This window comes from Neophocaena asiaeorientalis, unplaced genomic scaffold (assembly GCF_003031525.2).
Source record: "Neophocaena asiaeorientalis asiaeorientalis breed wild unplaced genomic scaffold, Neophocaena_asiaeorientalis_V1.1 scaffold256, whole genome shotgun sequence".
Lineage (NCBI taxonomy): Eukaryota > Metazoa > Chordata > Mammalia > Artiodactyla > Phocoenidae > Neophocaena > Neophocaena asiaeorientalis.
In genome coordinates this window covers 928598-951766 of record NW_020185324.1, presented here as the reverse complement: position 1 = coordinate 951766, position 23169 = coordinate 928598, and the positions used below count along the sequence as shown (strand labels likewise).

At 43.1% G+C, this 23169-nt stretch overlaps 1 protein-coding gene across 1 annotated transcript in view; it reads left to right on the top strand.

Annotated features, from left to right (window-relative positions):
* The window catches only part of PGM5 (phosphoglucomutase 5), a 181656-nt gene that overhangs the window by 132913 nt on the left and 25574 nt on the right, over positions 1 to 23169 (top strand). The window contains exon 10 of the mRNA XM_024734323.1: positions 12822 to 12956. Coding sequence (XP_024590091.1) covers positions 12822 to 12956 — 135 coding nt within the window. The remainder of the gene's footprint in view (positions 1 to 12821; positions 12957 to 23169) is intronic.

Here is a 23169-nt window from a genome sequence, read left to right as displayed (position 1 = left end):
GGACCCAAGCGATACCTTCATTAGCTGGTGGCCCTGAGTCACACTAGAGATTCTTGCTGGTCTGGGTTTGGCTCAGTGAGGGTTTTGGGAGATCAGTTAACACTCAGCGGCATCCCTATTGTCAGCAAGCCACAGATGGTTCTTTCACCACAGTTGTTCCTGTTGGAACAGAGGGGAAATTCCTCCACAGGTGTGGCCATTGCTAATCTTTCACCACTGAGGACCATGTTTCAGCACTCGTGGGATGTCAGTATTATCAGCATTCACCTCAGGGGACAGTTGAGTCTGGGGCATAGTTTATGCAACGTTGTTGCAAAATAAACTATCCATTCCTAAAAGACATATTTGAATTTAAATAAACTAGTATTATTTTTAAATAGTCATAAAGTGCATTCATTCAGTAGGTATTTCTTGAGAGCCTATCAAATGCATAGTATTGGTTTTTTTCATGGTGCAGTTTTTTAATATAAATATATAACTGCTCTATTGAGATATAATTCACATAACATACCGTTCACCTATTTAAAGTGTACCATTCAATGGTTTGTAGTACATAGAGAAAGTTGTGCAATTGTTACCACAATCAATTTTAGCACATTTTTAAATCAACCTCCCCCAAAATAAACCATCTACTCTTTAGCTATCATCTCCCTTCTAACCCCTGGGAACCAATGATCTACTTTCCGTCTCTATAGATCTTCCTATTCTGGACATTTCACGTAAGTGGAATCATATAATATGTGGTCCTTTGTGACTGGCTGCTCTCACCTAGCACAATGTCTTCAGGGTCTATCTGTGCTATACCATATATCACTACTTCATTCATTTTTATTGCCGAATAAGAATTCCACTGTGTAGATGAACTACATTTTGTTTATCCACTCAGTTGATGGACATGTGAGATGTTTCTACTTTTTTACTATTATGAATAATGCTGCTGTGAATATTCATGTAAGTTTTTGTGTAGACGTAGGTTTTCAATTCTCTTGGGTACATACCTAGGAGTGGAATTACTGGATCAAATGGTTAACTCTCTGTTTAACCTTTAAAGAAGCTGCCAGATAGTCTCCAAACACAATTGTACTATTTTACACTCCTACTGGCAGTGTATGAGGGTTCCAATTTCTGCACACATCCACTAACCCTTGTTATTATGTTTTTTCAATTATAGAATACTGTAACTTAAAAATAGTCTACTATATTATGGGTTATTTCAAAATTAAGATACAAGGAGACTTAACCTCCACAAGGAGAAACAGAAGTGTGCTTCACCTAGCAAAACTGAAAGGAAACATAATAATGTAACACCTCTGTTTGCTGTCGGAGGCCGATTGCTATGGTTTCTCCAGTGTTCTGTCATGTTGGAGTCAGACAGACATAGGCTTGAAGGCTGACTTTGTCACTGCCTAGATTTGTGGCTTGGGGCATGTTACTCAACACAGTGAAGGGGAGGGGGAGGACATGCTGATAATTACCATATAGGGTTATGGAGAAGGTTTTAGGAGAAAGACTTATAAAGCCCCCAGGCACAGTAGCTAGTACTCATTTGATGCTCAAGAAATATCAGTTCCTTCCCCCTTATCAGAAGCCTTAACTTGACTGCATGTCGGTCTGAGGAAAGGGCGTGAGTGGCATTTAAGTGTATAGGCTTAAAGTCAGATTGTCTTGGATTTGAGCTTCGGCTCTGCCACCTCCTGGCTGGGTGATCTTAGGCAAGTTACTCAACCTCCCTGTGCCTTTCTCTCCTGTCTGTGGAAATAGGAATAGTAATTGTGGCTAACTCATACGGCCATTGGGAGAATTCAATCAGATAATAGATATAAAGTCCTAGTACCTAATAAACATTAATAACTGGTTAACTAAAATAAGTTATGCTAAAAGAGCATCCTTGGGAAAGAAAGATTTTGGCATTTAATGAACCATAAATGATAAGCAAAGCAGTGGGGAAGAGCATATACAACAACAAGTTTGCAGGGTGTCACGCGAAGATACGGGAAGGCCCGGTCAGTTTCTGAGCTATCTGTGAATTGATTCTAACTCACATTTCTCTACCTCCCCCCATGGCCCCCCACCCTCCATCACACATACATTTTGCTTCAGAAAGTAAAAGGTTTTTTAAGGCAGCTCTGTCCCCTCTTTGTCCTTGATTTGAGGTCAGAGTCAGGAAACAGACCGTGGGAAAAAAAAAAGCTGTTTTTACATGTATCTCTAGAGATAAAGAAGAAATGCTTCTCCATCCAAAATGAAATGAAAATCCTGTTGTGGTGATAAGCCATCCCTCCCACCCGCACCCACCATCTACTCCACTCCTATGGAAATGTTCAGCAAAATCTATCCTGCCGGGCTTCCCTGGTGGCGCAGTGGTTGGGAGTCCACCTGCCGATGCAGGGCACGCGGGTTCGTGCCCCGGTCTGGGAGGATCCCACGTGCCGCGGAGCAGCTGGGCCCGTGAGCCATGGCCGCTGGGCCTGCGTGTCCGGACCCTGTGCTCCGCAACGGGAGAGGCCACAGCAGTGAGAGGCCCGCGTACCTCAAAAAAAAAAAAAATCTATTCTGCCTGTGAGATCCTGTGGAGGTCATTCAAAGAGCAAGAAGGAAGCCCCTGAAGTACTCATCCCCTGATGTGAATTCCCAGGGACCTCACTGGCCTCACTGTGGCCTGTCGGGTCTCATGGAATTTACTATGGCTGCCTCCAAGTGTCTGATATTTTTGTGACCTTGGGTGCCAGGAGAAAAGTTGATATGTGTCTTCCATTAAACAGAACCCAAGAGAGGCTCTGATTTAGAAATAGCAATTGAGAGGCGTGGTTCAACAGTTGCAGCTCGTCTTTCTGTGGTCCCATGAGGATGTGTCACTTGTTATTTTCTGGTAAAATCTAGTCACATGAATGAATGATGATGGTTTCTTCAAATACGAGTGGGAAAAATAGCCAGTAGCTACTGTGAGAGTAGGGGAGCAGTTGGATCAAACTGCTGACTAATTTAAGAGGTTCTTGATTTATGCCTTATAAATAGATGGGAGAGATGAGGAAAGGTTAGACGGCCCCTTAAGGCATGAAGGGTGGCCCAGTCTTTCCTCAAAGATGGATTCATTGTGCAAATATCAAGATTTTCCATGGTGCTTGGCATGCTCTCTCTTCCCTCAGCTGTCACTTTCCCCGGGAACATTATCAATACCCAGATTATCTGTTAGTGTTTTCCTCCCCATCTCATCCTTCTAGCCCTGACTATGAGACTCTCCGGCTTTGGGAGAACGGATGCACCAATGCCGGTGCTGTGAAAGAAAGACAACTTCACAAATGGTACCAGCACTGAGTGATGGCATATTGCCACCAGGGTGAGCATCAGTCCAGAACTATGACCTGTATTTTGAAGATTAGCTTTGAAATGAGAAACCTTGATACTTCGGGAGCAATATTTAACCAAACAAGTCTCTCTTTATGTCTCATCCAACTCCTTTATTTCTATTTAAAAGATCAAAACTCATTAAATTCTATGAGTGCTGAAGTCATTTGCAAGTAAAAGTTCAGCTGATATTTAAAAAAAAAAAAACTGATGTAAATAAATGCATACCAGTTAGCTGATGTGGAAAACCAAATCCAATTTGATTATGTCAGACTAACTTTGAGCTTATTAATACCTCTTCAAGTTATGCAGGCTGTGTGGAAACAGTTTTGATGTTGTCCTTAACCTGGAAAAAAGAACCATTTGAAATTAGTTCAGAGACAAAGTACACTTTGAAGACCGATTCTGAAGTCAGTTTGCTTTTAGTGTTGTTATTTTAATATACAAGAAGGTGTCTGTACTTCTTAATTTTGGTATTTAGAAATAATAAAGAAAGTGAATTGGCAATCTTGAAATCACATTTCAGTCTGACATGTGGTGCTTCAGTATATACTGTGGTGTTGCCAACTCCTGGTCAACAGATATAGAGAAGTTTACTGAGGCCTCGTCCCTGGTGGCCTCACATGAAGGCAACTGAACAGTCTCAGCTGGAAAATCTGGGGCCCCAGAGGGGCTCTCTACTCAGAGTTAACTGGTCATCCTTTAACTTCAAGCTTCAACTTTTATTACATTCCAATCAATGAACCAAGTGAGAGACTGTCATATTAACAATCCTTGTCCTATAATATGCCATTTGCTAGAGTGTGCTTTGGGCATCTAGAAGTAGAATTTAAGAAATCACTTCAGTCAGACTGGTTATCCCACCTACGGCATTTAGCTAAATCTGAATGTTAGTACCTATTAACAGTCCTTGAGTGACAGAAATGTTTAGGGAGTGAGGTGTAATCGTTAAATGTATACTGTGATCAAACCTGGGTTAAAAAAATCGTTTTTACGTTGCAAGTTGTGATGTCTAAAAAAATTTCCCTTAATAAATACACCTTCCTTTCCCACCTTAGTACAACATGGTGAAGGTAGTAGAAGTTTGATTCATTCATGTCTGCATCCATTTAATGACTATTTTCCAAACACCTACCACATGCAGTCAGCTTCCTGGGCATTGAGGATAAAACAGCACACAGGACAGGACAGCAGGCAAGGCAGACTGACATTAATCTTGTAACGACTACAGAGTTTGTTTAACAATATTACAGAGAAATCACTTATTTGGAAGTGCACAGGAGAAGGAACAAACCTAGACTAGGGCTCTCCATGGGGAGATGATACTTCAGCTGGGTCCTGAAGAATGGTTGGAAGCTGGCTCTGGCGAAACTATCTTATCAGACTACATGCTTTTCTTCCATCATATGTACTTAGACAGTTGTTTAGCTTTCCAGAGAAAGAGCTGGGTTTCCTATGGGCAATCACATTCCCTATGGGGTGTTCCAATAGCTGTGATTATGATTCTCAACTCTAGTGCTCATTCTACAACACTGTAGTTGTGGGAAATAGAGACAATTGGGCCTCTTAGTAGGATACCTTGAAAACTATGGATTAAGAAAATTTTTTCCTAACGGCTACTTTTCCTATGATTTTGCCTATTTGCCTTCCAAGGACCAAATATATTTTCAGTGCTTTGTAATGACCTGTTGGCTGATTTGGAAACAGAGAGAGGGAGACACTGTTTTTGGTTAGTTGGGAAGTTCTGACTCCCCTGCTTCCGATTTGTTGGAGTTTTGTTATAATGAATTACCTTCTCCTGACATAATTGATTGCTTTAGTGCTATCTTCTAAAATGTTGGTAGTAGAATCCTGCTAAGATGTGTGGTAAGAATCTAAGCATTCTGGAATGGCATCCCAGTTACTTCCTACTGAACTACTAATGTCTGTGTGTAGTCCGGAGGGCAACCATCACCAGGAAACATAAATATTAAAGGAAAAAGCTGCAAGCTATCACAGGAACTGAGGGAGGAAGCAACCCCTGTTGTCTGGGTGAAGTATGTCTGAATCCCAAATATCCCAGAACCGGGCCTGGTGTTGAGCGAACAGGCATCAGCAGCCATTTTGGCCATTTTGGCCAAAGACCCAGGGAAATGGAACATGTGTGACCTAGTTCCATTGTTCCAGACTTGATAGTTAGAATCTGGGTGAGGACTAATTTATGTCTTCACTTCCCACTTCGCTTCTCATCACCTAATGTGGTTTTTGCTGGATGTGTGTTGTAAAAGTGCACTTAAGAAGCCATTTGACCTTGATTTCCCCAGATAATTATTTGCAATTGTTGGCTCCCAAGAGTGCTGGTTGGTTGTAAAAAAAAAAGGCTAGATGAGAATTGCTCCCAAGGGTAGGGCAGCTGGGTATGGCTGTGTAGTCAGTGCACTGCACAAAGGCACGGGGCCTAATGCTGGAGGAGAAGCTGAAATCCAGACCAGCCAAGAGGAAAGATGCTCTCCTGTAATTTGTCCACCCAGAGAGGGCATTGCTTGTAATTTATATGAGGGCATGGTATTCACTAGCAGCTGCCCAGCTCAGCCACTGTGAACTCATGCTCACAGCTAAGTCTGTGACTTAAACAAAGAAAAATGGGGTAATTCTAGGTGATTTTTTTCGTGGCAAGAAATGTCTGTCCAATCCAAATCTTCTGCTTTATAAGCTGCGTGCTTTCTTCTACAAAATATGGTTCAGATGTTACACAGCGATATTTTCACCTTGAAGCGTTCCAGATAAATCGTTGGGATTTCCTGTGGGAGATAACATCTGAGTTAATCTCACAGAGTCACTCTCTTCCAAGCCTGTCCTGTCTCCAGGTTCATATGCCTGGGGTGGCCAACTGACTGTATATGCGACATTGTACCAGATTTCAGGGCCATATGCTGTTTTCCCCTGGAACTCTTCCTGAGTCGGTATTCAACTAGGTCAGATGCTGCCAAATAACTGTTGGTAATGTACAGTTCCTCCTTCCCCGCCTGGCTGCAACATGTCCTATAGTCTCCAAACTCACATCTGGCAGCTCTGCTTGTACTTAGCAACTTGCAGATTTCCCTGCGTTGATTTACACAAGGGCTTAAAAAAAATAAAGAAAAAGAAAAACAACCCAAGATTCATTTATCAAACGTTTATCAGATACCTACTCTACAAAAGGCTCTGTGCCAGTTTGCAGGACCATACAAAACATATGAGATATTGTTCAAATATTTCACATGAGAAGCAATGTATGGCTCTCAGAGGTTTCATACGGTTCAACCTAAAATTATAAGCCTGCAGTGAGAAGACATAGGCTGAAACCCTGGCTCCTCCATTTACTGGTTGTGTTACTTTGAGCAGGTTTTCTGACTTCCCTGTTCTTTTCAGTAAAAGGAGGAGATGGCCTGGATGACCCTGAGGTCCTCCTTTCAAGACCTTAGGATTGTAAATTGACCATCCAGGAAAGAGAATTTTATTGCCAGGAAGCCAGTTCAGTGGGAGATATGGAGAAGATAAATGGTAACAGATCTTTGTGTTTAGTAGTGATTTCAGAGGACATGGCAAAGTTTTAAAAATAAAATTAATGTTAATCCTGCCTAATTTAAAAATAAGTATGTAGCATCGCACCACAAACCATCGCCATTTAGGCTTTATTTATATAGTGATTTATAATTTTCAAAGCACTTTTCACATACATTTTCTGATCTGTTGCTCACAACAATCCAGTAAGCCAGGGTGTATTATTTTTCATCCGCTTTTTAGGAAACTAAGGCTTAGAGAGCTTAAATGACTTACTCAAGACCGCCAGCTAACAAGCCAAGCCAGAATTTTAGCCCAGTTCTCTAGTTATTCCTATATTGTTTCCAAACTCCGCAAACGGCAAACCAAAGAGGGGGCAAATCTGGGGAGGAAAAGAAATGCTACAGAGATAACTGGAAGCGGATTGCAGGATTTTTGTGTGGAGCAGTTCTTTAACAATTCTTTCTCATTGGGACAGAGCTAAGGTGGGCAAAACCCCACCCTGGTCACTGAGGCATACAACTATGGCCACTCAAAGGGTTTCCCCTGGGCTGGAAGTGCAGTGCCCTTTGTGTACCCCACCCCATACTTAACGTTATCTTCTCATGGAGGAGAGCATCTTCATCCCTTCTTTGAGCTTGGGGCTGTTGTGTCATCCTGGAAATTCCCGCTCCTATAGCTGCTATGGTTACGGTGGTATCGTGGATTCCTTCACTGTTGCTTCAGGAATTCCTTAGGAGATTGTGCTAGAAACAATTAATGTCAGATGCTCAAGAGGAGATGCTTCTAGTGGTTCTGCTGCTGACAAGGCGCTAGGAGGAGGCTTTCAGGACTCAGCAGCAACATGATGTTTTATTAGGCCCCTGCGTTATGGCCTCCTAAGATCCCAGTCTGATGGTAGTATATGCAAGAAACCTCAGATCTTAAAGGCATCTTCCTGAAGACTGACGTGTGGTATAGTCAGTCACTTGGTACATGAGGGAGGTGACCTAGAAAAAAAAGGCTACGACAGTGCTGTCCGCATTTGGCTACACATTAGAATCACCTGGAGAGCTTTTACAATCCCAGTGCCCAAGTCACACCCCATACAAATTAAATCACAATGTCTGGAGTGAGAGCCAGGTACCACTAATTTTTTTAAAGACCCCTAGCTGATTTCAGTGTGCAGTAAATTTTGCAGTCAATAGGCTAGCTAATGATTTGTCCAAGATCACACAGCTGGGGACAGGAACTTACCATGGTTCAACTCCACTGTTTTTAGCTAAAACCGACCCTTGCCCTAAAAATGAAGGATGAGTAGACATAGTATCTTTCACAATTGCCCTTCAAGGTGAATATGTAGCCCCAGTTCATTAGTGAAGGATATGAGTGTGTTTCCAGTTGGCCTTGTTACATGTGGAAGGAGGCCTTCCAGTAATGCTCACACCAGCTGTTGGACATGTAATGACATTCATTCAACAAGTGTCTATGGAGGGCCTACTGTGTACCAGGCTTGTCCTAGGCTGTATCAATAAACGGTGAACAAGGAACGTAAGCGTTTTCCCTCCCAGAGCTTATCAGCTAATGAAGGACCCAACGGCATAATTCAGTGATTCCAACACTTTAGGGTTAAGAGTGTAAAGGGAACTTATTTTATTCATTTGCACTGGGTCTTGTTTCTTCAAGAGGATTTGTGGCAGCAAACACACATAATGAAGTTGTTAGAATAGAAATAAGAAACAGAAATCAAGACTAGGGAAAATATAAATAAGAGTAGAGAGTCAAGAAAAGAAGAAGAAAAATTTTAAATTATGCAAGTCATAAGGATCCACTTGGGCTGAACCTCAAATTTGGCATTAAGTGTCCTGGCAGGCATATTAAAAAGGAAACTATGGTTAGTTATAAAGTTCTTGTTGTCAGAAAGAAAAAAAAAATACCATTTCCTCGGGGAAGGAAAGGCTTTCCTAACAACTTGGCTCTTGAGGGGATGTCTAATGTGGAGCTTCATACAGTCTCCTATAGTGACTGCGAAAAATGGATTTTATAACAGTGCCTTGCAGACCCTGCAATAAAAGTGAGGATATAAAACTAAAATGCGATTTAATAAATCTGTTTCTGTCATGAGTAGGTGATCAGAAGTAAGTTGATTTGGGCCAAATATATGTCCAGATGAACCTATGACTGGAAGGTGAAGTGCCTGGGGGATACCCTTATAATAGTCTTCATAGTTTCTCTCTACTGGGATTTCCATAGGCATACAGTTATATTTTTCATTTTCTGGGGTAGAGTTGAAGGGTAAGTGTTCCATGTTGTGGATAATGGAATAGTTTTTACCAGGGATCAGCAAACATTTTCTGTAAAGGGCCAGATAGTAAATATTTAAGCCCTTGTGGGCCAGACGATCTCTGTCATAACAATTCAGTGCTGCAGTTGTAACATAAGAGCAGCCACAGACAACACAGAAGTGCACGGGCATGTCTGTGTTCCAGTAAAGCCTGATTTATAAAAACAGGTGGCAGGTCAAATTTGGCTGACAAACTATATTGCCAACCCCTGGTTTAACCTAAAAAATTTTCTAAAGCCAGGTATATTATTGGTATTCTTTTGTTGGAATTATGGAACATTTCGAAACTTGGCAAGTCTTGGTCAGTGGTTACTTTGGCCTTATTATTTAGTTGGTAGCAGGTGATGATACATGCTGGAGAGAACATGGTTCATGTTGAGGTTACAAATTCATTAAGCTCATTGGCACAACATGCAGACCCCAAAGCAATCCAGCACAACTATTCACACATCCAAGTGACGCTCAGCAGACATGGAACTAGGGTCGTTGCAGAAGAGAGCTGGGCTGGGTCTAAACATTTTTTGTTCCATGTGGAGAAGGAGAATTGTTATGGTCTTCATTGGGAGGTCTCACAAAGCAACATGGATTCTCTATTAAGATCTCATGGTTCCTTAGGACAGAGAGAAGACACTGGATTATTTCCAGCAGGCTGATGTGTGCTATTCACTCCCTTATCATCTTTTCGAGTGCAAAATCTATTCCAGGCTACCCGATACAGATTCTAACCAACCTTCCATGAGTACAGCCAAAGATATGGCTACACTTAGAGAAAAAACAAAACAAAACAAAACATGATTTCACTGTAAAAGGGGCTTAGCTATGAGCAGATAATACATGTTGAAGGTTTATCATGGCCTGAATTCTTAAGTACCCCCCACTGGCCATAAACTAATCTGGGAAGTTAATCGTGTAATGGAGCTACTTTAAAGGGTTAAGTCTGGGAAGTCCTCAGAAGAGGTGGCTTCAAGTGATTTAGTATCTGCAACAACAGGTGCTTTAGGGCTTCGGCCTTAAAGTCTGTAAAAACATGGCTGTGGGGCTTCCCTGGTGGCGCAGTGGTTGAGAGTCTGCCTGCCAATGCAGGGGACACGGGTTCAAGCCCTGGTCTGGGAAGATCCCGCGGAGCAACTAGGCCCCTGAGCCACAACTACTGAGCCTGCACGTCTGGAGCTTGTGCTCCGCAATAGGAGAGGCCACGATAGTGAGAGGCCCGTGCACCGCAATGAAGAGTGGTCCCTGCTTGCCGCAACTAGAGAAAGCCCTCGCACAGAAACGAGCCAACACAGCCAAAAATAAATAAATAAGTTAATTTAAAAAATTTTTTAAATATATATATATAAAAAAACATGGCTGTGAATACAATGGTGGAACCAACCTTTGGGGCTTCATTGTCAGTCTGAACAGAATTTGGTATACCATACTTTCTGGATAGCAGGGAATTGTTTTGTTTGCTCTGTTGGGAATTTCCTAACTATTCACTTCTCCAGCAGCATAAAGTGGTTAAGAAAATAATTTTGCTCATTGTGATAGAATATTTCAGGCTTATGGAGAGCAAATACTGTCTTTATCTTCATATACCCAGGGCTTAGCCCCATACCAGATCCCTAAGGGTTGCTGTAAAATGTGTGCCCAATGAATGAATCCCAGACAAAATCAACCTGTTTGCACAGCTAACAGAGTGATGGGCTGCCAGGAAAGGACATGGCTCCTTTTTATTACACAAATTGTGGCAGACATTGAACCCTCCAAAAGAGATGAAGCTTTTTGTTTGGGCATTGGAACAAACCATGCCTACACAACTTAAAAAGCAGAAAACCACACAGATGGAATCGTAGTGTTTCCCAGCAGATGTCACCAGATGGGGGAGGGAGTAAGAGATTAGTGATCAAGTTCACGTGGTATGTATGAATATTTTTAATAATGCCATTCTTAACAAGCAGGATTTGAGGCCAGAGACGTTTCCAGGGTAAATTTCTTAGGGAAAATGACTGGTATCAAAGTTGCCTGAGACTTCTATTTTTTCAGAAGTAACAAGTGACCAGACATATTATTTTGTTCCCGGCTCTCTTTCTTTCTTCTCGCCCCTGCCAGTATGCTTATTTATAACAATAACTTTCACAGTTGCCTTAAGAAAACCAATTTCCTTCAACAGAAGTCACAACATGATCTTACAGTCATACTTTTTTTTTTTGCGGTACACGGGCCTGTCACTGTTGTGGCCTCTCCCGTTGCGGAGCTCAGCTCCGGACGCGCAGGCTCATAGGCCATGGCTCACGGGCGCAGCCGCTCCGCGGCATGTGGGATCTTCCTGGACGGGGCACGAACTCGCGTCCCCCGCATCGGCAGGTGGACTCTCAACCACTGCGCCACCAGGGAAGCCCCAGTCATACTTTTTAAAATGTTGCTGCCACTAATGAGAAGAGATGCATAGAGAATAGTGACGTTCCGAGCCAAAAATCAAATCCTGGGCAGCAGTGTGAGGTGCTGCCACAGCTCTGCCCCGACCCCACCCTGGTGGCCAGGTCTTACCAGTAGGAAGGAAGGAGAGAACCAAGAGGATGAGGACGTATACAGAAACCCTCAGAACCTGGCAGATGCTCCTGAGCATTTCATTGTAGGCTTCCATGGCTACCAGAGGAATGTGGGAATGAGGACGGAAACAGAGCGGAACTTAAGCAAAGTCTAACATCATGTGGGGATAGCTTTAACACAGGTAATTTGTCATACTGTAATAGATAAATTGCCTACCTGACTGCATTCAGCAGGTTCATAAGGGACAAACTTTGGCCCCAGGGACATTTATTTATTTTTTTAAACATCTTTATTGGAGTATAATTGCTTTACAATGTTGTGTTAGTTTCCGCTGTATAACAAAGTGAATCAGCCATATGCACATGTATATCCCCATATCCCTTCCCTCTTACCTCTCCCTCCCACCCTCCCTATCCCACCCCTCTAGGTGGGCACAAAGCACTGGCTCATCTCCCTGTGCTATGCGGCTGCTTCCCACTAGCTATCTATTATACATTTTGTAGTGTATATATGTCAATGCCACTCTCTCACTTCCTCCCAGCTTACCCTTCCCCTTCCCTGTGTCCTCAAGTCCATTCTCTACGTCTGCGTCTTTATTCCTGTCCTACCCCTAGGTTCTTCAGAGCCAGTTTTTTGTTTTATATCTCCATCTGTTTGTATCATCTTTCATTTCTTTCATCAATGTCTTACAGTTTTCTGCATACAGGTCTTTTGTCTCATTATGTAGGTTTATTCCTAGGTATTACCCCTGGGACATTTATTAAATATCACCCCATTCTTGTTACATTTACCGCTTTCTTATTTCTACATCACCAGACCAAGGGATCTTGAGCATCTGTTCATAGTTTTGCTCCTAACCCTCCCCCAACATGAACCAGAAGACAACAGAAATAGAATAGAGACAAATAGATAACCTTAAGTAACTTCTAGGTTTACCTCACTGTCCTGTTTGGTGCGTGTAGAGAGCCAATTATAAATTGTCACAATGCCGAGCATCTTTGGATGCTAAGAATACGCTAATCTCCAGGGTTGGTGTTCGTCATTTTTAGCTGTGTATTCATTTGTTCACTGATCCATCCTTTGATATTCTTGCTCTTAGGGCCTGAGGATCATTTTCTCAGATGCATCTCGGCTCATCTTCCGGCTCAGTTCCTCCAGTGGTGTGCGGGCCACCATCAGACTGTATGCAGAAAGCTATGAGAGGGATCCCAGTGGTCATGACCAGGAGCCCCAGGTACCTGAACAGAGCTGTGCTCTCAGCACTGTGTGTCTTACTGCTCCTGGAAAACTTAAGGAGCTTTAGTGGGGGTGATTTTACTTTCTAGAGAGGTGTATTGATAGCTCCAGCTATCAAGGACAAACTGCGAGTGACTCTAAGCAGATTTAACTCATTTATTGCAGTGTTTGAAACAGAAAAATTGCTCTCAAGCATCTATGAGTTTAGACCAGCATTTCCGAAACCACTTGCCTCTCTTGACTGTTCTGCAGTTTGTTGATTGTGGTAACCTCAAGAGAGGCACCTTGTATACACCAGTTAAGGAAAATTTGAGTTAGAGTCAAGCGGGTCAAACTCTTCAGAGCCTTGTCTATACTCATGTAAATGATGGGTTCCCAAGTGTTCGGAAAACTCTGGGTTGGACCATGTCCGTGAGGTGCCACTATAGATGCTACCCAGGGCTTCCTCTCTGAGGTTGCTGCATGGCCCACTGTGAGAGGAGAGGAGGGGCCATGGCTGGTCTGAATTTAAAGTGAAGGGAGGACGCTGACACAGCTGGGCTGGCCTGTGTATGGCAGAGCCCCCTCAAGTTTTCAGCACAGAGCTAATTAAAAACTCACTTAGAAAAGCAACAGCACAACCATATCCTCACCCCTGTATTTGTTAAAGCTCCAGGCAACATTACTGAATACCAGAAAGTACCCATTATAATGTTGGGCACTTCCATCTACACTGCTAGCTGCCCCTTCCTGCCTTGGTCTCTAGTTCAGCCTGGGTTTTGAGGCAGAGTCCTTGAGGAAATGGTTCCTTGAGATGAAACCATTGGTTCCATCTGCAATGCTTCTTTTGTGGAGAAGTAGAGAAACAAAGAAAAACTCACTGCTTCTCAGTGTAGAGTTGCCCAGGATTTTCAGGTATAATTTGCCAAAGTTGCACCATGGATGGAATAAGATACCAGGGAGGGTTATCTTTCTTTGTAAGTAATTTAGTGGTTTTTGTTTTTGTTTTTAATGGTATCTTTCTTTGGAGGGTCTCAAAGAACTTGATGAAAATGGTACCATAGAACCTTACACCTGACTCTGTAACCAGTGGATCTATCTGGAGTAAAATTACCCCAGATGGGGAAGAAGAGGCCTGGGAGGCCTCTGTTGTCTGGGTCACTGAGAGTGTGAAGGGGCAGAGCACGAAGCCAGCATTGAGACTTTGGCCTTTCCTTCTCAGGATCCCAGGCTCTCCACGCAGGGATGTGCCACGCTCTGCCAGCATAATTTGTTACTGAGTATATTTCACCCAAGATAGTACCAAATCATGCAAGAATTGGAGGCTAACACTGTCTTTCCATATAAAACTCTTCTACATCTCATGTTGGGAAGTGAGATTAAAGCAAGGGCCTGAAAGTCCAGAGCTACGTATAGGGTGAGGAATGATATTCCTGGCCTCATCAACTCTGACTCACTCTGATTCGAGGCTATTTTTTCCTCAACATTCCTTTCCCTATTTGCACGGGATAAGTGGTTATGATGTTTGCTTATTTTTATTTACCTTTGCACTAACTGCAGAAGTATGTCCAAGCCATTAGACACATGTAAAAATACCCTATACACATATGAGTCTCTCTCTGAGGTGGTCCCCAAAGGCCAAGTGGTACCACTTTGTTTTTAAGGTTTACTTTGAAGTTGAAAACCACCACAGGTCTGCTGCTAGAAGGTTGTGTGGTAAGTATATACTTCAAAGAAACCATAAGTAATGCTGGTTATAATCGCCATTGCTGTGTATTTCCCATCCTGTTGGTTTAAAGTTTGCCACTTTGAATGGTTGGGAAATCCCTTCATTGATAAGGCTCTTCTTCTGATCGCTGGTATTCCTTCCCTTTGTAACCCTAAGTGAGGGTTTTGCCAGACCCAGCTAGGTGGGCCTCAGAATACTGAGCTTATGATCTAGCTAAAAATTTTAGATGAAAATAGAACGCCTTGTTCAAAGACCAGACATCACTGGCTCATCATCTTAAGCCGTACTGTGTAATATATTTCAGTCAAGATACAATTTAGAGTAAGATTTTAAAAGGCATCTAAACCCCTAAGGAAGAGGAAGCAGCATCTCTCCACAGGCCCACCTGTCTCAATTACTGCTGAACTGTCCCTAGGCATCTAAGTTTAACCACTGGGGGGCCTCCTTCCAGCACTGCTTTCCAGGACCACCTGCTTCTGCCTTCCAAGAGCTCTGGAAGGAAAAGTCTGCGGTTAACTGTTAACAGAGATCAAAGATAAGGCCTTCTGCTCAAGCTGCTAATATTATTATTGGTCCAGGGCCTGGCAGGGCAACACCAGCGTGTGGTGCTTTCTTAGCTACAGAGACCTCTTCCACCTTTTTATTATTTTTTTAAATTAATTAATTAACCTATATTTGGCTGCGTTGGGTCTTCGTTGCTGTGCGCGGGCTTTCTCTAGTTGCTGTGAGCAGGGGCTACTTTTTGTTGCGGTGCGCGGGCTGCTCATTGCGGTGGCTTCTCTTGTTGCAGAGCACGGGCTGTAGGCACACGGGCTCAGTGGTTGTGGCTCACTGGCTCTAGAGCGCAGGCTCAGTAGTTGTGGTGCACAGGCTTAGTTGCTCTGCGGCATGTGGCATCTTCCCGGACCAGGGCTCGAACCCGTGTCCCCTGCATTGGCAGGCGGATTCTCAACCACTGCGCCACCAGGGAAGTCCCTCTTCCACCTTTTTAGCTTGTTCTGACTTAGAGCCCAGAAAGCAGAGATCCCCCCCCCCACACACAGTCCCACTTGCACTCAGAAGCCCATAAAAGTACATCTCTGGTCTGTAGAGATTCCATTGATAATCTTATTCTAATGCAACAGGTATTTTTGGATGTTTTACCCACGCTAACAAGTTATTTAACAAGAAGACTCCCTTATTACTGTTATTTAACAAGAGTTCCCTTTAACTAGCTTATCAGCATCTGGCTCTTCTACTTTGCACATGGATAGTTTCTTTTCCAGACATTTTAGACACATGTGAACAGAACATGTTTTAAACATTTATACTGTGGTTGCCTTGTGGAAGTATTCATAACTATCCTAGTGATGCAACTAGGAAAACTTGTGATACAATCTATATGCACAAAAGTCTCTACTCCTGAGTGTAGATTTTCCATCTGAGTCCTTTTGTCTAACAGTGATTATGCTATTTGTCTTAAGCTGATGTAAAATAATTTCTTATCTACATCAGAAAGTATTTTTTAAAAAATTCTGTTCAGGTGCACCTAAGAATTGGTGGTGAGGGGAGGAGGGGGGTGGGGAGGGCTCTGATGAGTTGCAGAGGTGCTTGCCTTGCCCTCACCCTGTGTCCTTGGTAAATTAGGAAGGAAAGCTTCCAAGGCCTATTCCTTGGAGATTACACAGTTTTCAAAATACAAGATTGCTTTAATTTTACTGGCAATCAGTAGGCCTTCAATGAGCCCTCACACCAGCTGGGAATAATTTGGAAAAAGGGATGAGCCAAAAGAATTTAAATTCACAGGTAACCAGAAACAGTCCAGTTATTTCCATTTTCTTTCCCACCAAGCTTATTAACAGGACCGCTAAATTCACTTTTTCTTCACCTTCTTTCCTTGTCCCTTTGAGCCTGAGGGTGGAATAGCTAATAAACAATAAAAGATCCAAAAGGAAAAGGAAAGAGAAGTTTAGCTAAGGCCTGGGGTAATCACAGGCTGATAATCAGTTCCCTACTAATCAGCAGTTGGCTTTGGAACTATAATTGCAGGTTGTAACCGCGCTCCACCCCATCCAGCCCCGGGAAGGGGACTGATCTTCTCTAACCCTCCTTACAAATTGAGGGAATTTATGTATGTATTTCTGATAAGCTGTACATAGAACACCTTAAAAACTAATATCTAAGCACCAGAAGTCTCTCTACACTGGATTCATCTGTCAAACCAAAGGCCATCTGGTGTTTTGTCCTAGCTGTTCTTATTTTGACTTTATAATCCAGCAATATAAAGCCCAGAGCCCTTTTGCACTATGCTGGGAGAGCATATAATTTATCTTCTAAACCACGGTACTTCTGAGAGTGAAAGGGGGCACTGATCCCAGATAAACAGCTGGTTACTCTAGCTACACACCTTCTTGCTCTCTGAGATCTGCACACCTCTTTGGAGATGGGTTTCTAAGAGCGTCAGCAATATAAACCCAGTAGTACAGAGAGAGCAGGCCAGGAAGGGAAGAGTTAGATCAGTGGTTCTAACCCGGACTGCACGTCAGAACCATTTGGGGGCCTTGGTGAAGATAACACGCCTGGGCCCACTCTCGGAGATTGACTTTAATTATTCCGCCTGGACTTATAGTTTTAAAAAGCTACCCAGATGATCCTGATTAGCCGAGTGCCTCAGACTTTAAGGTGTCACCTGGAGATCTTATCAAGCTGAAGATTCTGACTCGGGTTTGGGGAAGCCTGGAGAGTCTGCATTTCTAACAAGCCCCAAGGCATATTGTGCTACTGGTACAGGGGCCGCACTTGAACAGCTAAGAGTTAGATGAACTGTGAAGCCCTAAAAACAGGACCTTGAAAAAAAAATTTTAAGGGGGAAATTTGATTTTTATTTAGATACTTTTTCCATTTTCAGAATTAAACTTTTTTTAAAAAAATTAAAGTATATTTGATCGACCTTGAAATCTTTAAAATGGTTGAAGGGGCAACACCTGTTTTTAGTGCCCTTGCAGGCATGGGCTGCTGTCCTCTAGACTTCCCAGTTGCCCGGTGGACTCCATGGGAATGTCTTGTAGGTCTTTCCAACTTGACGCCTGCCAGCGCTCTGCTCCCCTCCCCCACCAAACCCTGCTTCTTTCAGTGTCTTCTTCATCTCAGTAAATGGCAGTTTCATTCTTTCAGTAGGTTCGGCCAGAAATCTAAGATTCATCCTTGACTCCTTTCTTTCTCTCCTACCCCACATCCAAGAGCAAATCCTATCAACTTGACCTTCAGAACACAACCAGAGTCTGACCCCGACTTACCATCCCCACCATTGCTACCCTGGGCCAAACTACTGACCTCTCTAGACGATTGCGGTGCTCTCCTCACTGGCCTCCTTCCTTCCAGTCTTGCCCACTCCCTTGCCCACACCCTAGTCTCAGCACAGCAACCAGAAGACTCTTTTAAAAAACATGTTAGATCACCTCATGACTCTGAAATCCTCCAGTGGGTCCCCAGCTCACTCAGAGAAGAGCCAAAACCCTTCCTGTGGTCTCAGACGCAACTGGAAATGGCCCCTTTTCTCCCTCTGACTTCACCTCCTACCTCTCATCCTGTTTCTCTCTCCACTGCAGCCATTGTTTGGTGAACATGCCAAGAATACTCTGCCTCAGGGCACTTAACAGTGGCTGTTCCCTCTGCCTGGAATGCTTTTCCCTCTGATATCTGCATGGTCTTCCCCCTCACTCCTCAATGAGGGTTACCCTGGCCACTACATAAAAGAGCCCTCATACCCGAGTGCGACTTAGCTCCCTTGCCCTGCTTTACTTTTCTCCATAGTACATAGTCCCATCACATATATATTTACTTGTTTATTTGTTTTATTGCCTGTCTCCACCCAGTAGAATAAAACACCAGAAGGCCAGCGCTTAGTTTTTTTTTCACTGTACCCCGAATGCACAGAATACCACCTGGCATACGGTAAATGTCCAGTACAATTTTGCCAAATGAACGAAAATACAAACAGTCCCCGACTTATCATGGTCCAACTTGATTTTTCTACTTTTTGATGGTGCGAAAGTAATAAGCATTCAGTAGAAACCATACTTCTGATTTTGATCTTTTCCTGGGTTAGCGATATGTGGTCCCATACTCTCTGGTGATGCTGGACAGCAGCACTGAGCCACAGCTCCCCGTCAGCCACACAATCTCAAAGGAAAACAACCAATGGATACACTTACAACCACTCTGTATCCCTACAACCGTTCTGATTTTCACTTCAGTACAGTATTCAATAAATTACATGAGCCATTCAACACTTTATTAAGTCTTTGTGTTAGATGAATTTGCCCCACTGTAAGCTAATGTAAGTGTTCTGAGCACGTTTAAGGTAGGCCAGGCTAAGCTAAGGTGTTCCGTATGTTAGGTGTGTTAAATGCATTTCTGACTTACGGTATTTTCAGCTTAAGATGGGTTTATCAGGAGGTTACCCATCGTAAATCAAGGAAGATCTGTATTCAGTGTTAATTACTTTGCAATATCTCACGCTGATTATATCACACAGGAAACTGTACTCAGTATGAACCTTGGTGCTGCCATCAGGTTTTCTTCTGTGATTGAGGGTTTGAATAAAACCAGTTGTCATTTTTAAGGTCTACAATGTGCCAGGCACCATTCTACATATTGGGTTGGCCAAAAGGTGCGTTCTACATATTGGGTTGGCCCAAAGGGCAAAACATTGTATGGAAAAACCCAGACACACTTTTTGGCCAACCCAGTATTTTAGATGTATCCAATATTTTATTAATGGTTCCAGTGGCCTCCAGAGTAGAATTATCGTCCCGCTTTTGCAAGTGAGTAAACTGAGTCAGGGAACATTCAGTCCCACGGATCAGGTAAGGTCTGGATTGGAGATTCATACTAGGTCTTAATAAAACCCATGTTTTGAGGTCCTGAGGAGGTCCCAAGGAGAGAGAATTTCTTCTTACCTGTGCTTGAACCCAAGGTTGCACCTGGAGCCTCTGTTCAGTGTTACTGAGAGACTTTTTTCTCACACCAACAACCAATTCTCTGATTCTTAGCCACCAACTGGGTGTCTAACAGTTCAATTCAGTTGAGATTAACTACGTTGAGTTAGCCCAGACCCACAGGTTAAGGGCTCAGTCCCACAAGATTGCCCCCACTTCAGACACTAGCTGCAAATGGGCACCCAGGCTCCCCACATTTCCACCCATTTGACTACAAATTCAGGGGTTCCCATGATTTCCCCGTTAGGCTTGATAATTTGCTAGAATGACTCACAGAACCCAGAAAAGCACTTTACTTACTCTCAGTGATTTTTTATAAAGGATGCAACTCAAGGACAGCCCAATGGAAGAGACAGGGCAAGGTACACAGGGAAGGGTGTTCAGAGTTCCACGCCTTCTTCTGGTATGCTGCTGCCGGAGCGCCCTGAGGTCTTCGCCAGCTCAGAAGCTCTTTGAACCCTGTTGTTTAGGAGTTTTTGGAGGTTTCATTACCTAGGCACAATTGATTAAATCACTGAGTGTTCCTGATTGAACTCAGTCTCCAGCCCCTCCCCCTTCCTGGGACATGGGGGGGTTGGGTGGAGGGTTCCAATCCTCTCATCACCTGGTTGGTTCCTTGGGCTACAGTCCTCATTCTGATGCTGTCTGGGCGCTCACCAAGAGTCACCTCCTTAACATAAACTCAGGTATGGTTGAAACGGGCTTATTATGCTTGACACTCCCGTCGCTCAGGAAATTCAAAGGATTTTAGAAGTTCTGTGCGAGGGACAAAGACCGAATCTATTCTTTATTATACCGCACTTACAAATGTTGATAACGGTGAGTGCTTTGAGAACAACCAGTTTTCTCCTCCTTAATTTGAATTAGCAATGAATAGGTTATTAAAAATTATTAAAAGAATAATGTTATAAATACATACCAGTTATGTTTTATAGCTAATAGGGATCTAAAGTAAGTGGTTAAACAGTTGGAGAATAAAGTTAGATATTGAAATAATGGGCGTGTTGTGGAAAACTTGGAAATAGAATGGAATTCAGAAGTGACACATAGGGCTTCCCTGGTGGTGCAGTGGTTGAGAGTCTGCCTGCCGATGCAGGAGACACGGGTTCATGCCCTGGTCCGGGAAGATCCCACATGCCGCAGAACGGCTGGGCCCGTGAGCCATGGCCGCTGAGCCTGCGCGTCCAGAGCCTGTGCTCCGCAATGGGAGAGGCCACAACAGTGAGAGGCCCGTGTACTGCAAAAAAAAAAAAAAAAAAAAGTGACACATAAATGGACATTAACTTAGGCATTCAATTTTCATAACAAGATTTAAAAAAACATGTATATGTATGTATACATATGTGTGTGTTTATGTATGTATGTGTTTGTATATTTATATACACACATATATACACATGGTTTTGAAATCATACTACATAAATATATATCAAAAACAGTATGTCATATTCAAAAAGAAAACCAGCACACAGATGTATTAATAGCCATACATGCAAGGAAAACCATGAAATACTTCATTTTTCTCCTCAGAGTTTAGTCTGTATTGCTGTAGTTTGGAGGTATGGGGGAGGGTGGAGTGATGTAGAGAGAGTGGAGAAGAGCGGCACGTGGTTAAAGGGTTGGGATGTAAATTCTATGGCCAAGTTGAAGAGCTGGCTCGTTTTGCTCGAAAGAGAGGCGTGACCTGGAGGTCTTCAGGAATTTAAAGAATAATGTGATGCAGAGAAAGATGACCAGCTGTTCTCCATAACTGATGAATATGTAATTTGAGGAAATAAATTCAAGCTGAACTGGAAGTGATTCAGATTGCCTGTTAGAACAACTTCCCAACTTAAGATGGCTGGTTTGTGCTTTTCTAGAAGTCTCCATGACCACAAAGATTCAAATAATTTTCAAATATGGGCAAGGGTGGAAGGGACAGAGAAAGGTAACATTTCAGCGTATTCTTCAGCCTAAACATTTTGGTTCTGTGATTATTACTTTTTAAAAAAGAAAGAAAAGAAACAAATTCTGGTGAGGTGGGTTAGATTTCCCTCTAGTGGCCTAGAAAGGAATTTAGTACAACTGTTTTCACCAATCAGAGTCACTTGGAGCTGAATTAAAATTGAGAAAGAAGCAAACATGTATGGATTTTCTTTATTTCTACTCATTTAGGTGAATTGCCCATTAAAAAAAAGACAGGGCAAACAGTCCTTATTTTTCTCACTTGGATATTGAAATCTGGACTCACGCTCTGCTATTACTGTGGAATGTTTTCCCTGGAACTGAGGGACCTTTCCTGGGATGGTCATCTGATGGTGTGTGATAAACTCCCTTGGGCTTGGAATTTGGCGGGTGTTTTGAAGGGGCTAGTGACTGTCTCAATCCAGGGCTGTTTAGGGTTTTGACGACAATGCGCCTTTCCCTCGGCCTCTGCTGGGGTCACAACTCCCTTTAAGGTACTGAGTGTGTGCTGGCTTGGGGCCGAGACTCACCCTGTCCCCCCACACTGTGGACATTCAGGGACTTGTGGGAAAGCGTGTGCCTTGATGACAGCTGGCTGTCACTCATGTCAATCCCACAAATAGGGCCCATCTTAAATCCTCCTCTTTTTGCAGTATATGCAGAAAAGACCCTTGCTCCAAATCTTGTCAGACTGTCTTGATATTGCTAATTTATCCCAAGAACCTAGTGGTCTTAAGAAGTAGAACAGCCAAAAGTCATGCCTTGATCCTGGCTCTGGGTCAATTTTGAATTAAGGTTTACAGACCCAGAGCTCTGAAAACAAATTAGATTTCCTCTCCCCACGTCCCTGCGTGTCATTCAAAATAAAAACAAAATCAGCTTTAAAAATAAAGGTAAGGAAATCTAACAAAACTTTGGTATTTTTTTCCTTACAAGGCTATTTATTTTGGTGCTTCTGCTTTATTGTGCCCAAAGCACGTACTTAACCAGCTACTGGTTAACCTAGAGTCTTGCTGGATCTTGTTTACTCAGCCTGAAAAGGGAGCATGAATGAATTTGCCTTGGTCCCACAAGTACAGAGGGTCACTGGCCATAACTCCTCTTGCCAGGTGAATGGGCTTGACAAGCTGTGGCCGGCACAATCTGGCTTTCCCAGCATCCTCTTTGTTCCAGCCCAGACGCACAGCACAACCAAGTTTCCATGCCTTTCAGCAGAAAGCTACTGAAGGCTCATAGGCTGGCGGTGATTTTCAGGCTTTCTTTGAATCAGTGCCCTTCTTTGGTGGGGAGTAAATCCTTTGCTTTACTTATAAGTTAAGAGTGTACCTTGGCAAATAAACACTGATGGTGAACCTTGAGATTGCCTGTGACATTCAGAAGAAGGCTCAGGACGAGACCATGCATTGAAGCAGCCTGAGAAGGAGGCGGCATTGTCTGGCTTCCCCACCACGATCACGCTTTTTTCCCATGATGAACGCGGGATCTGGGCAGTAGAGGTGAGGAATGTGGCTGTTTTTAGCTCTCCTGTCTGCTCTTGGCTGATTTTAAGTTTGATGCCCTAATCCCCAAAAGAGAAACCC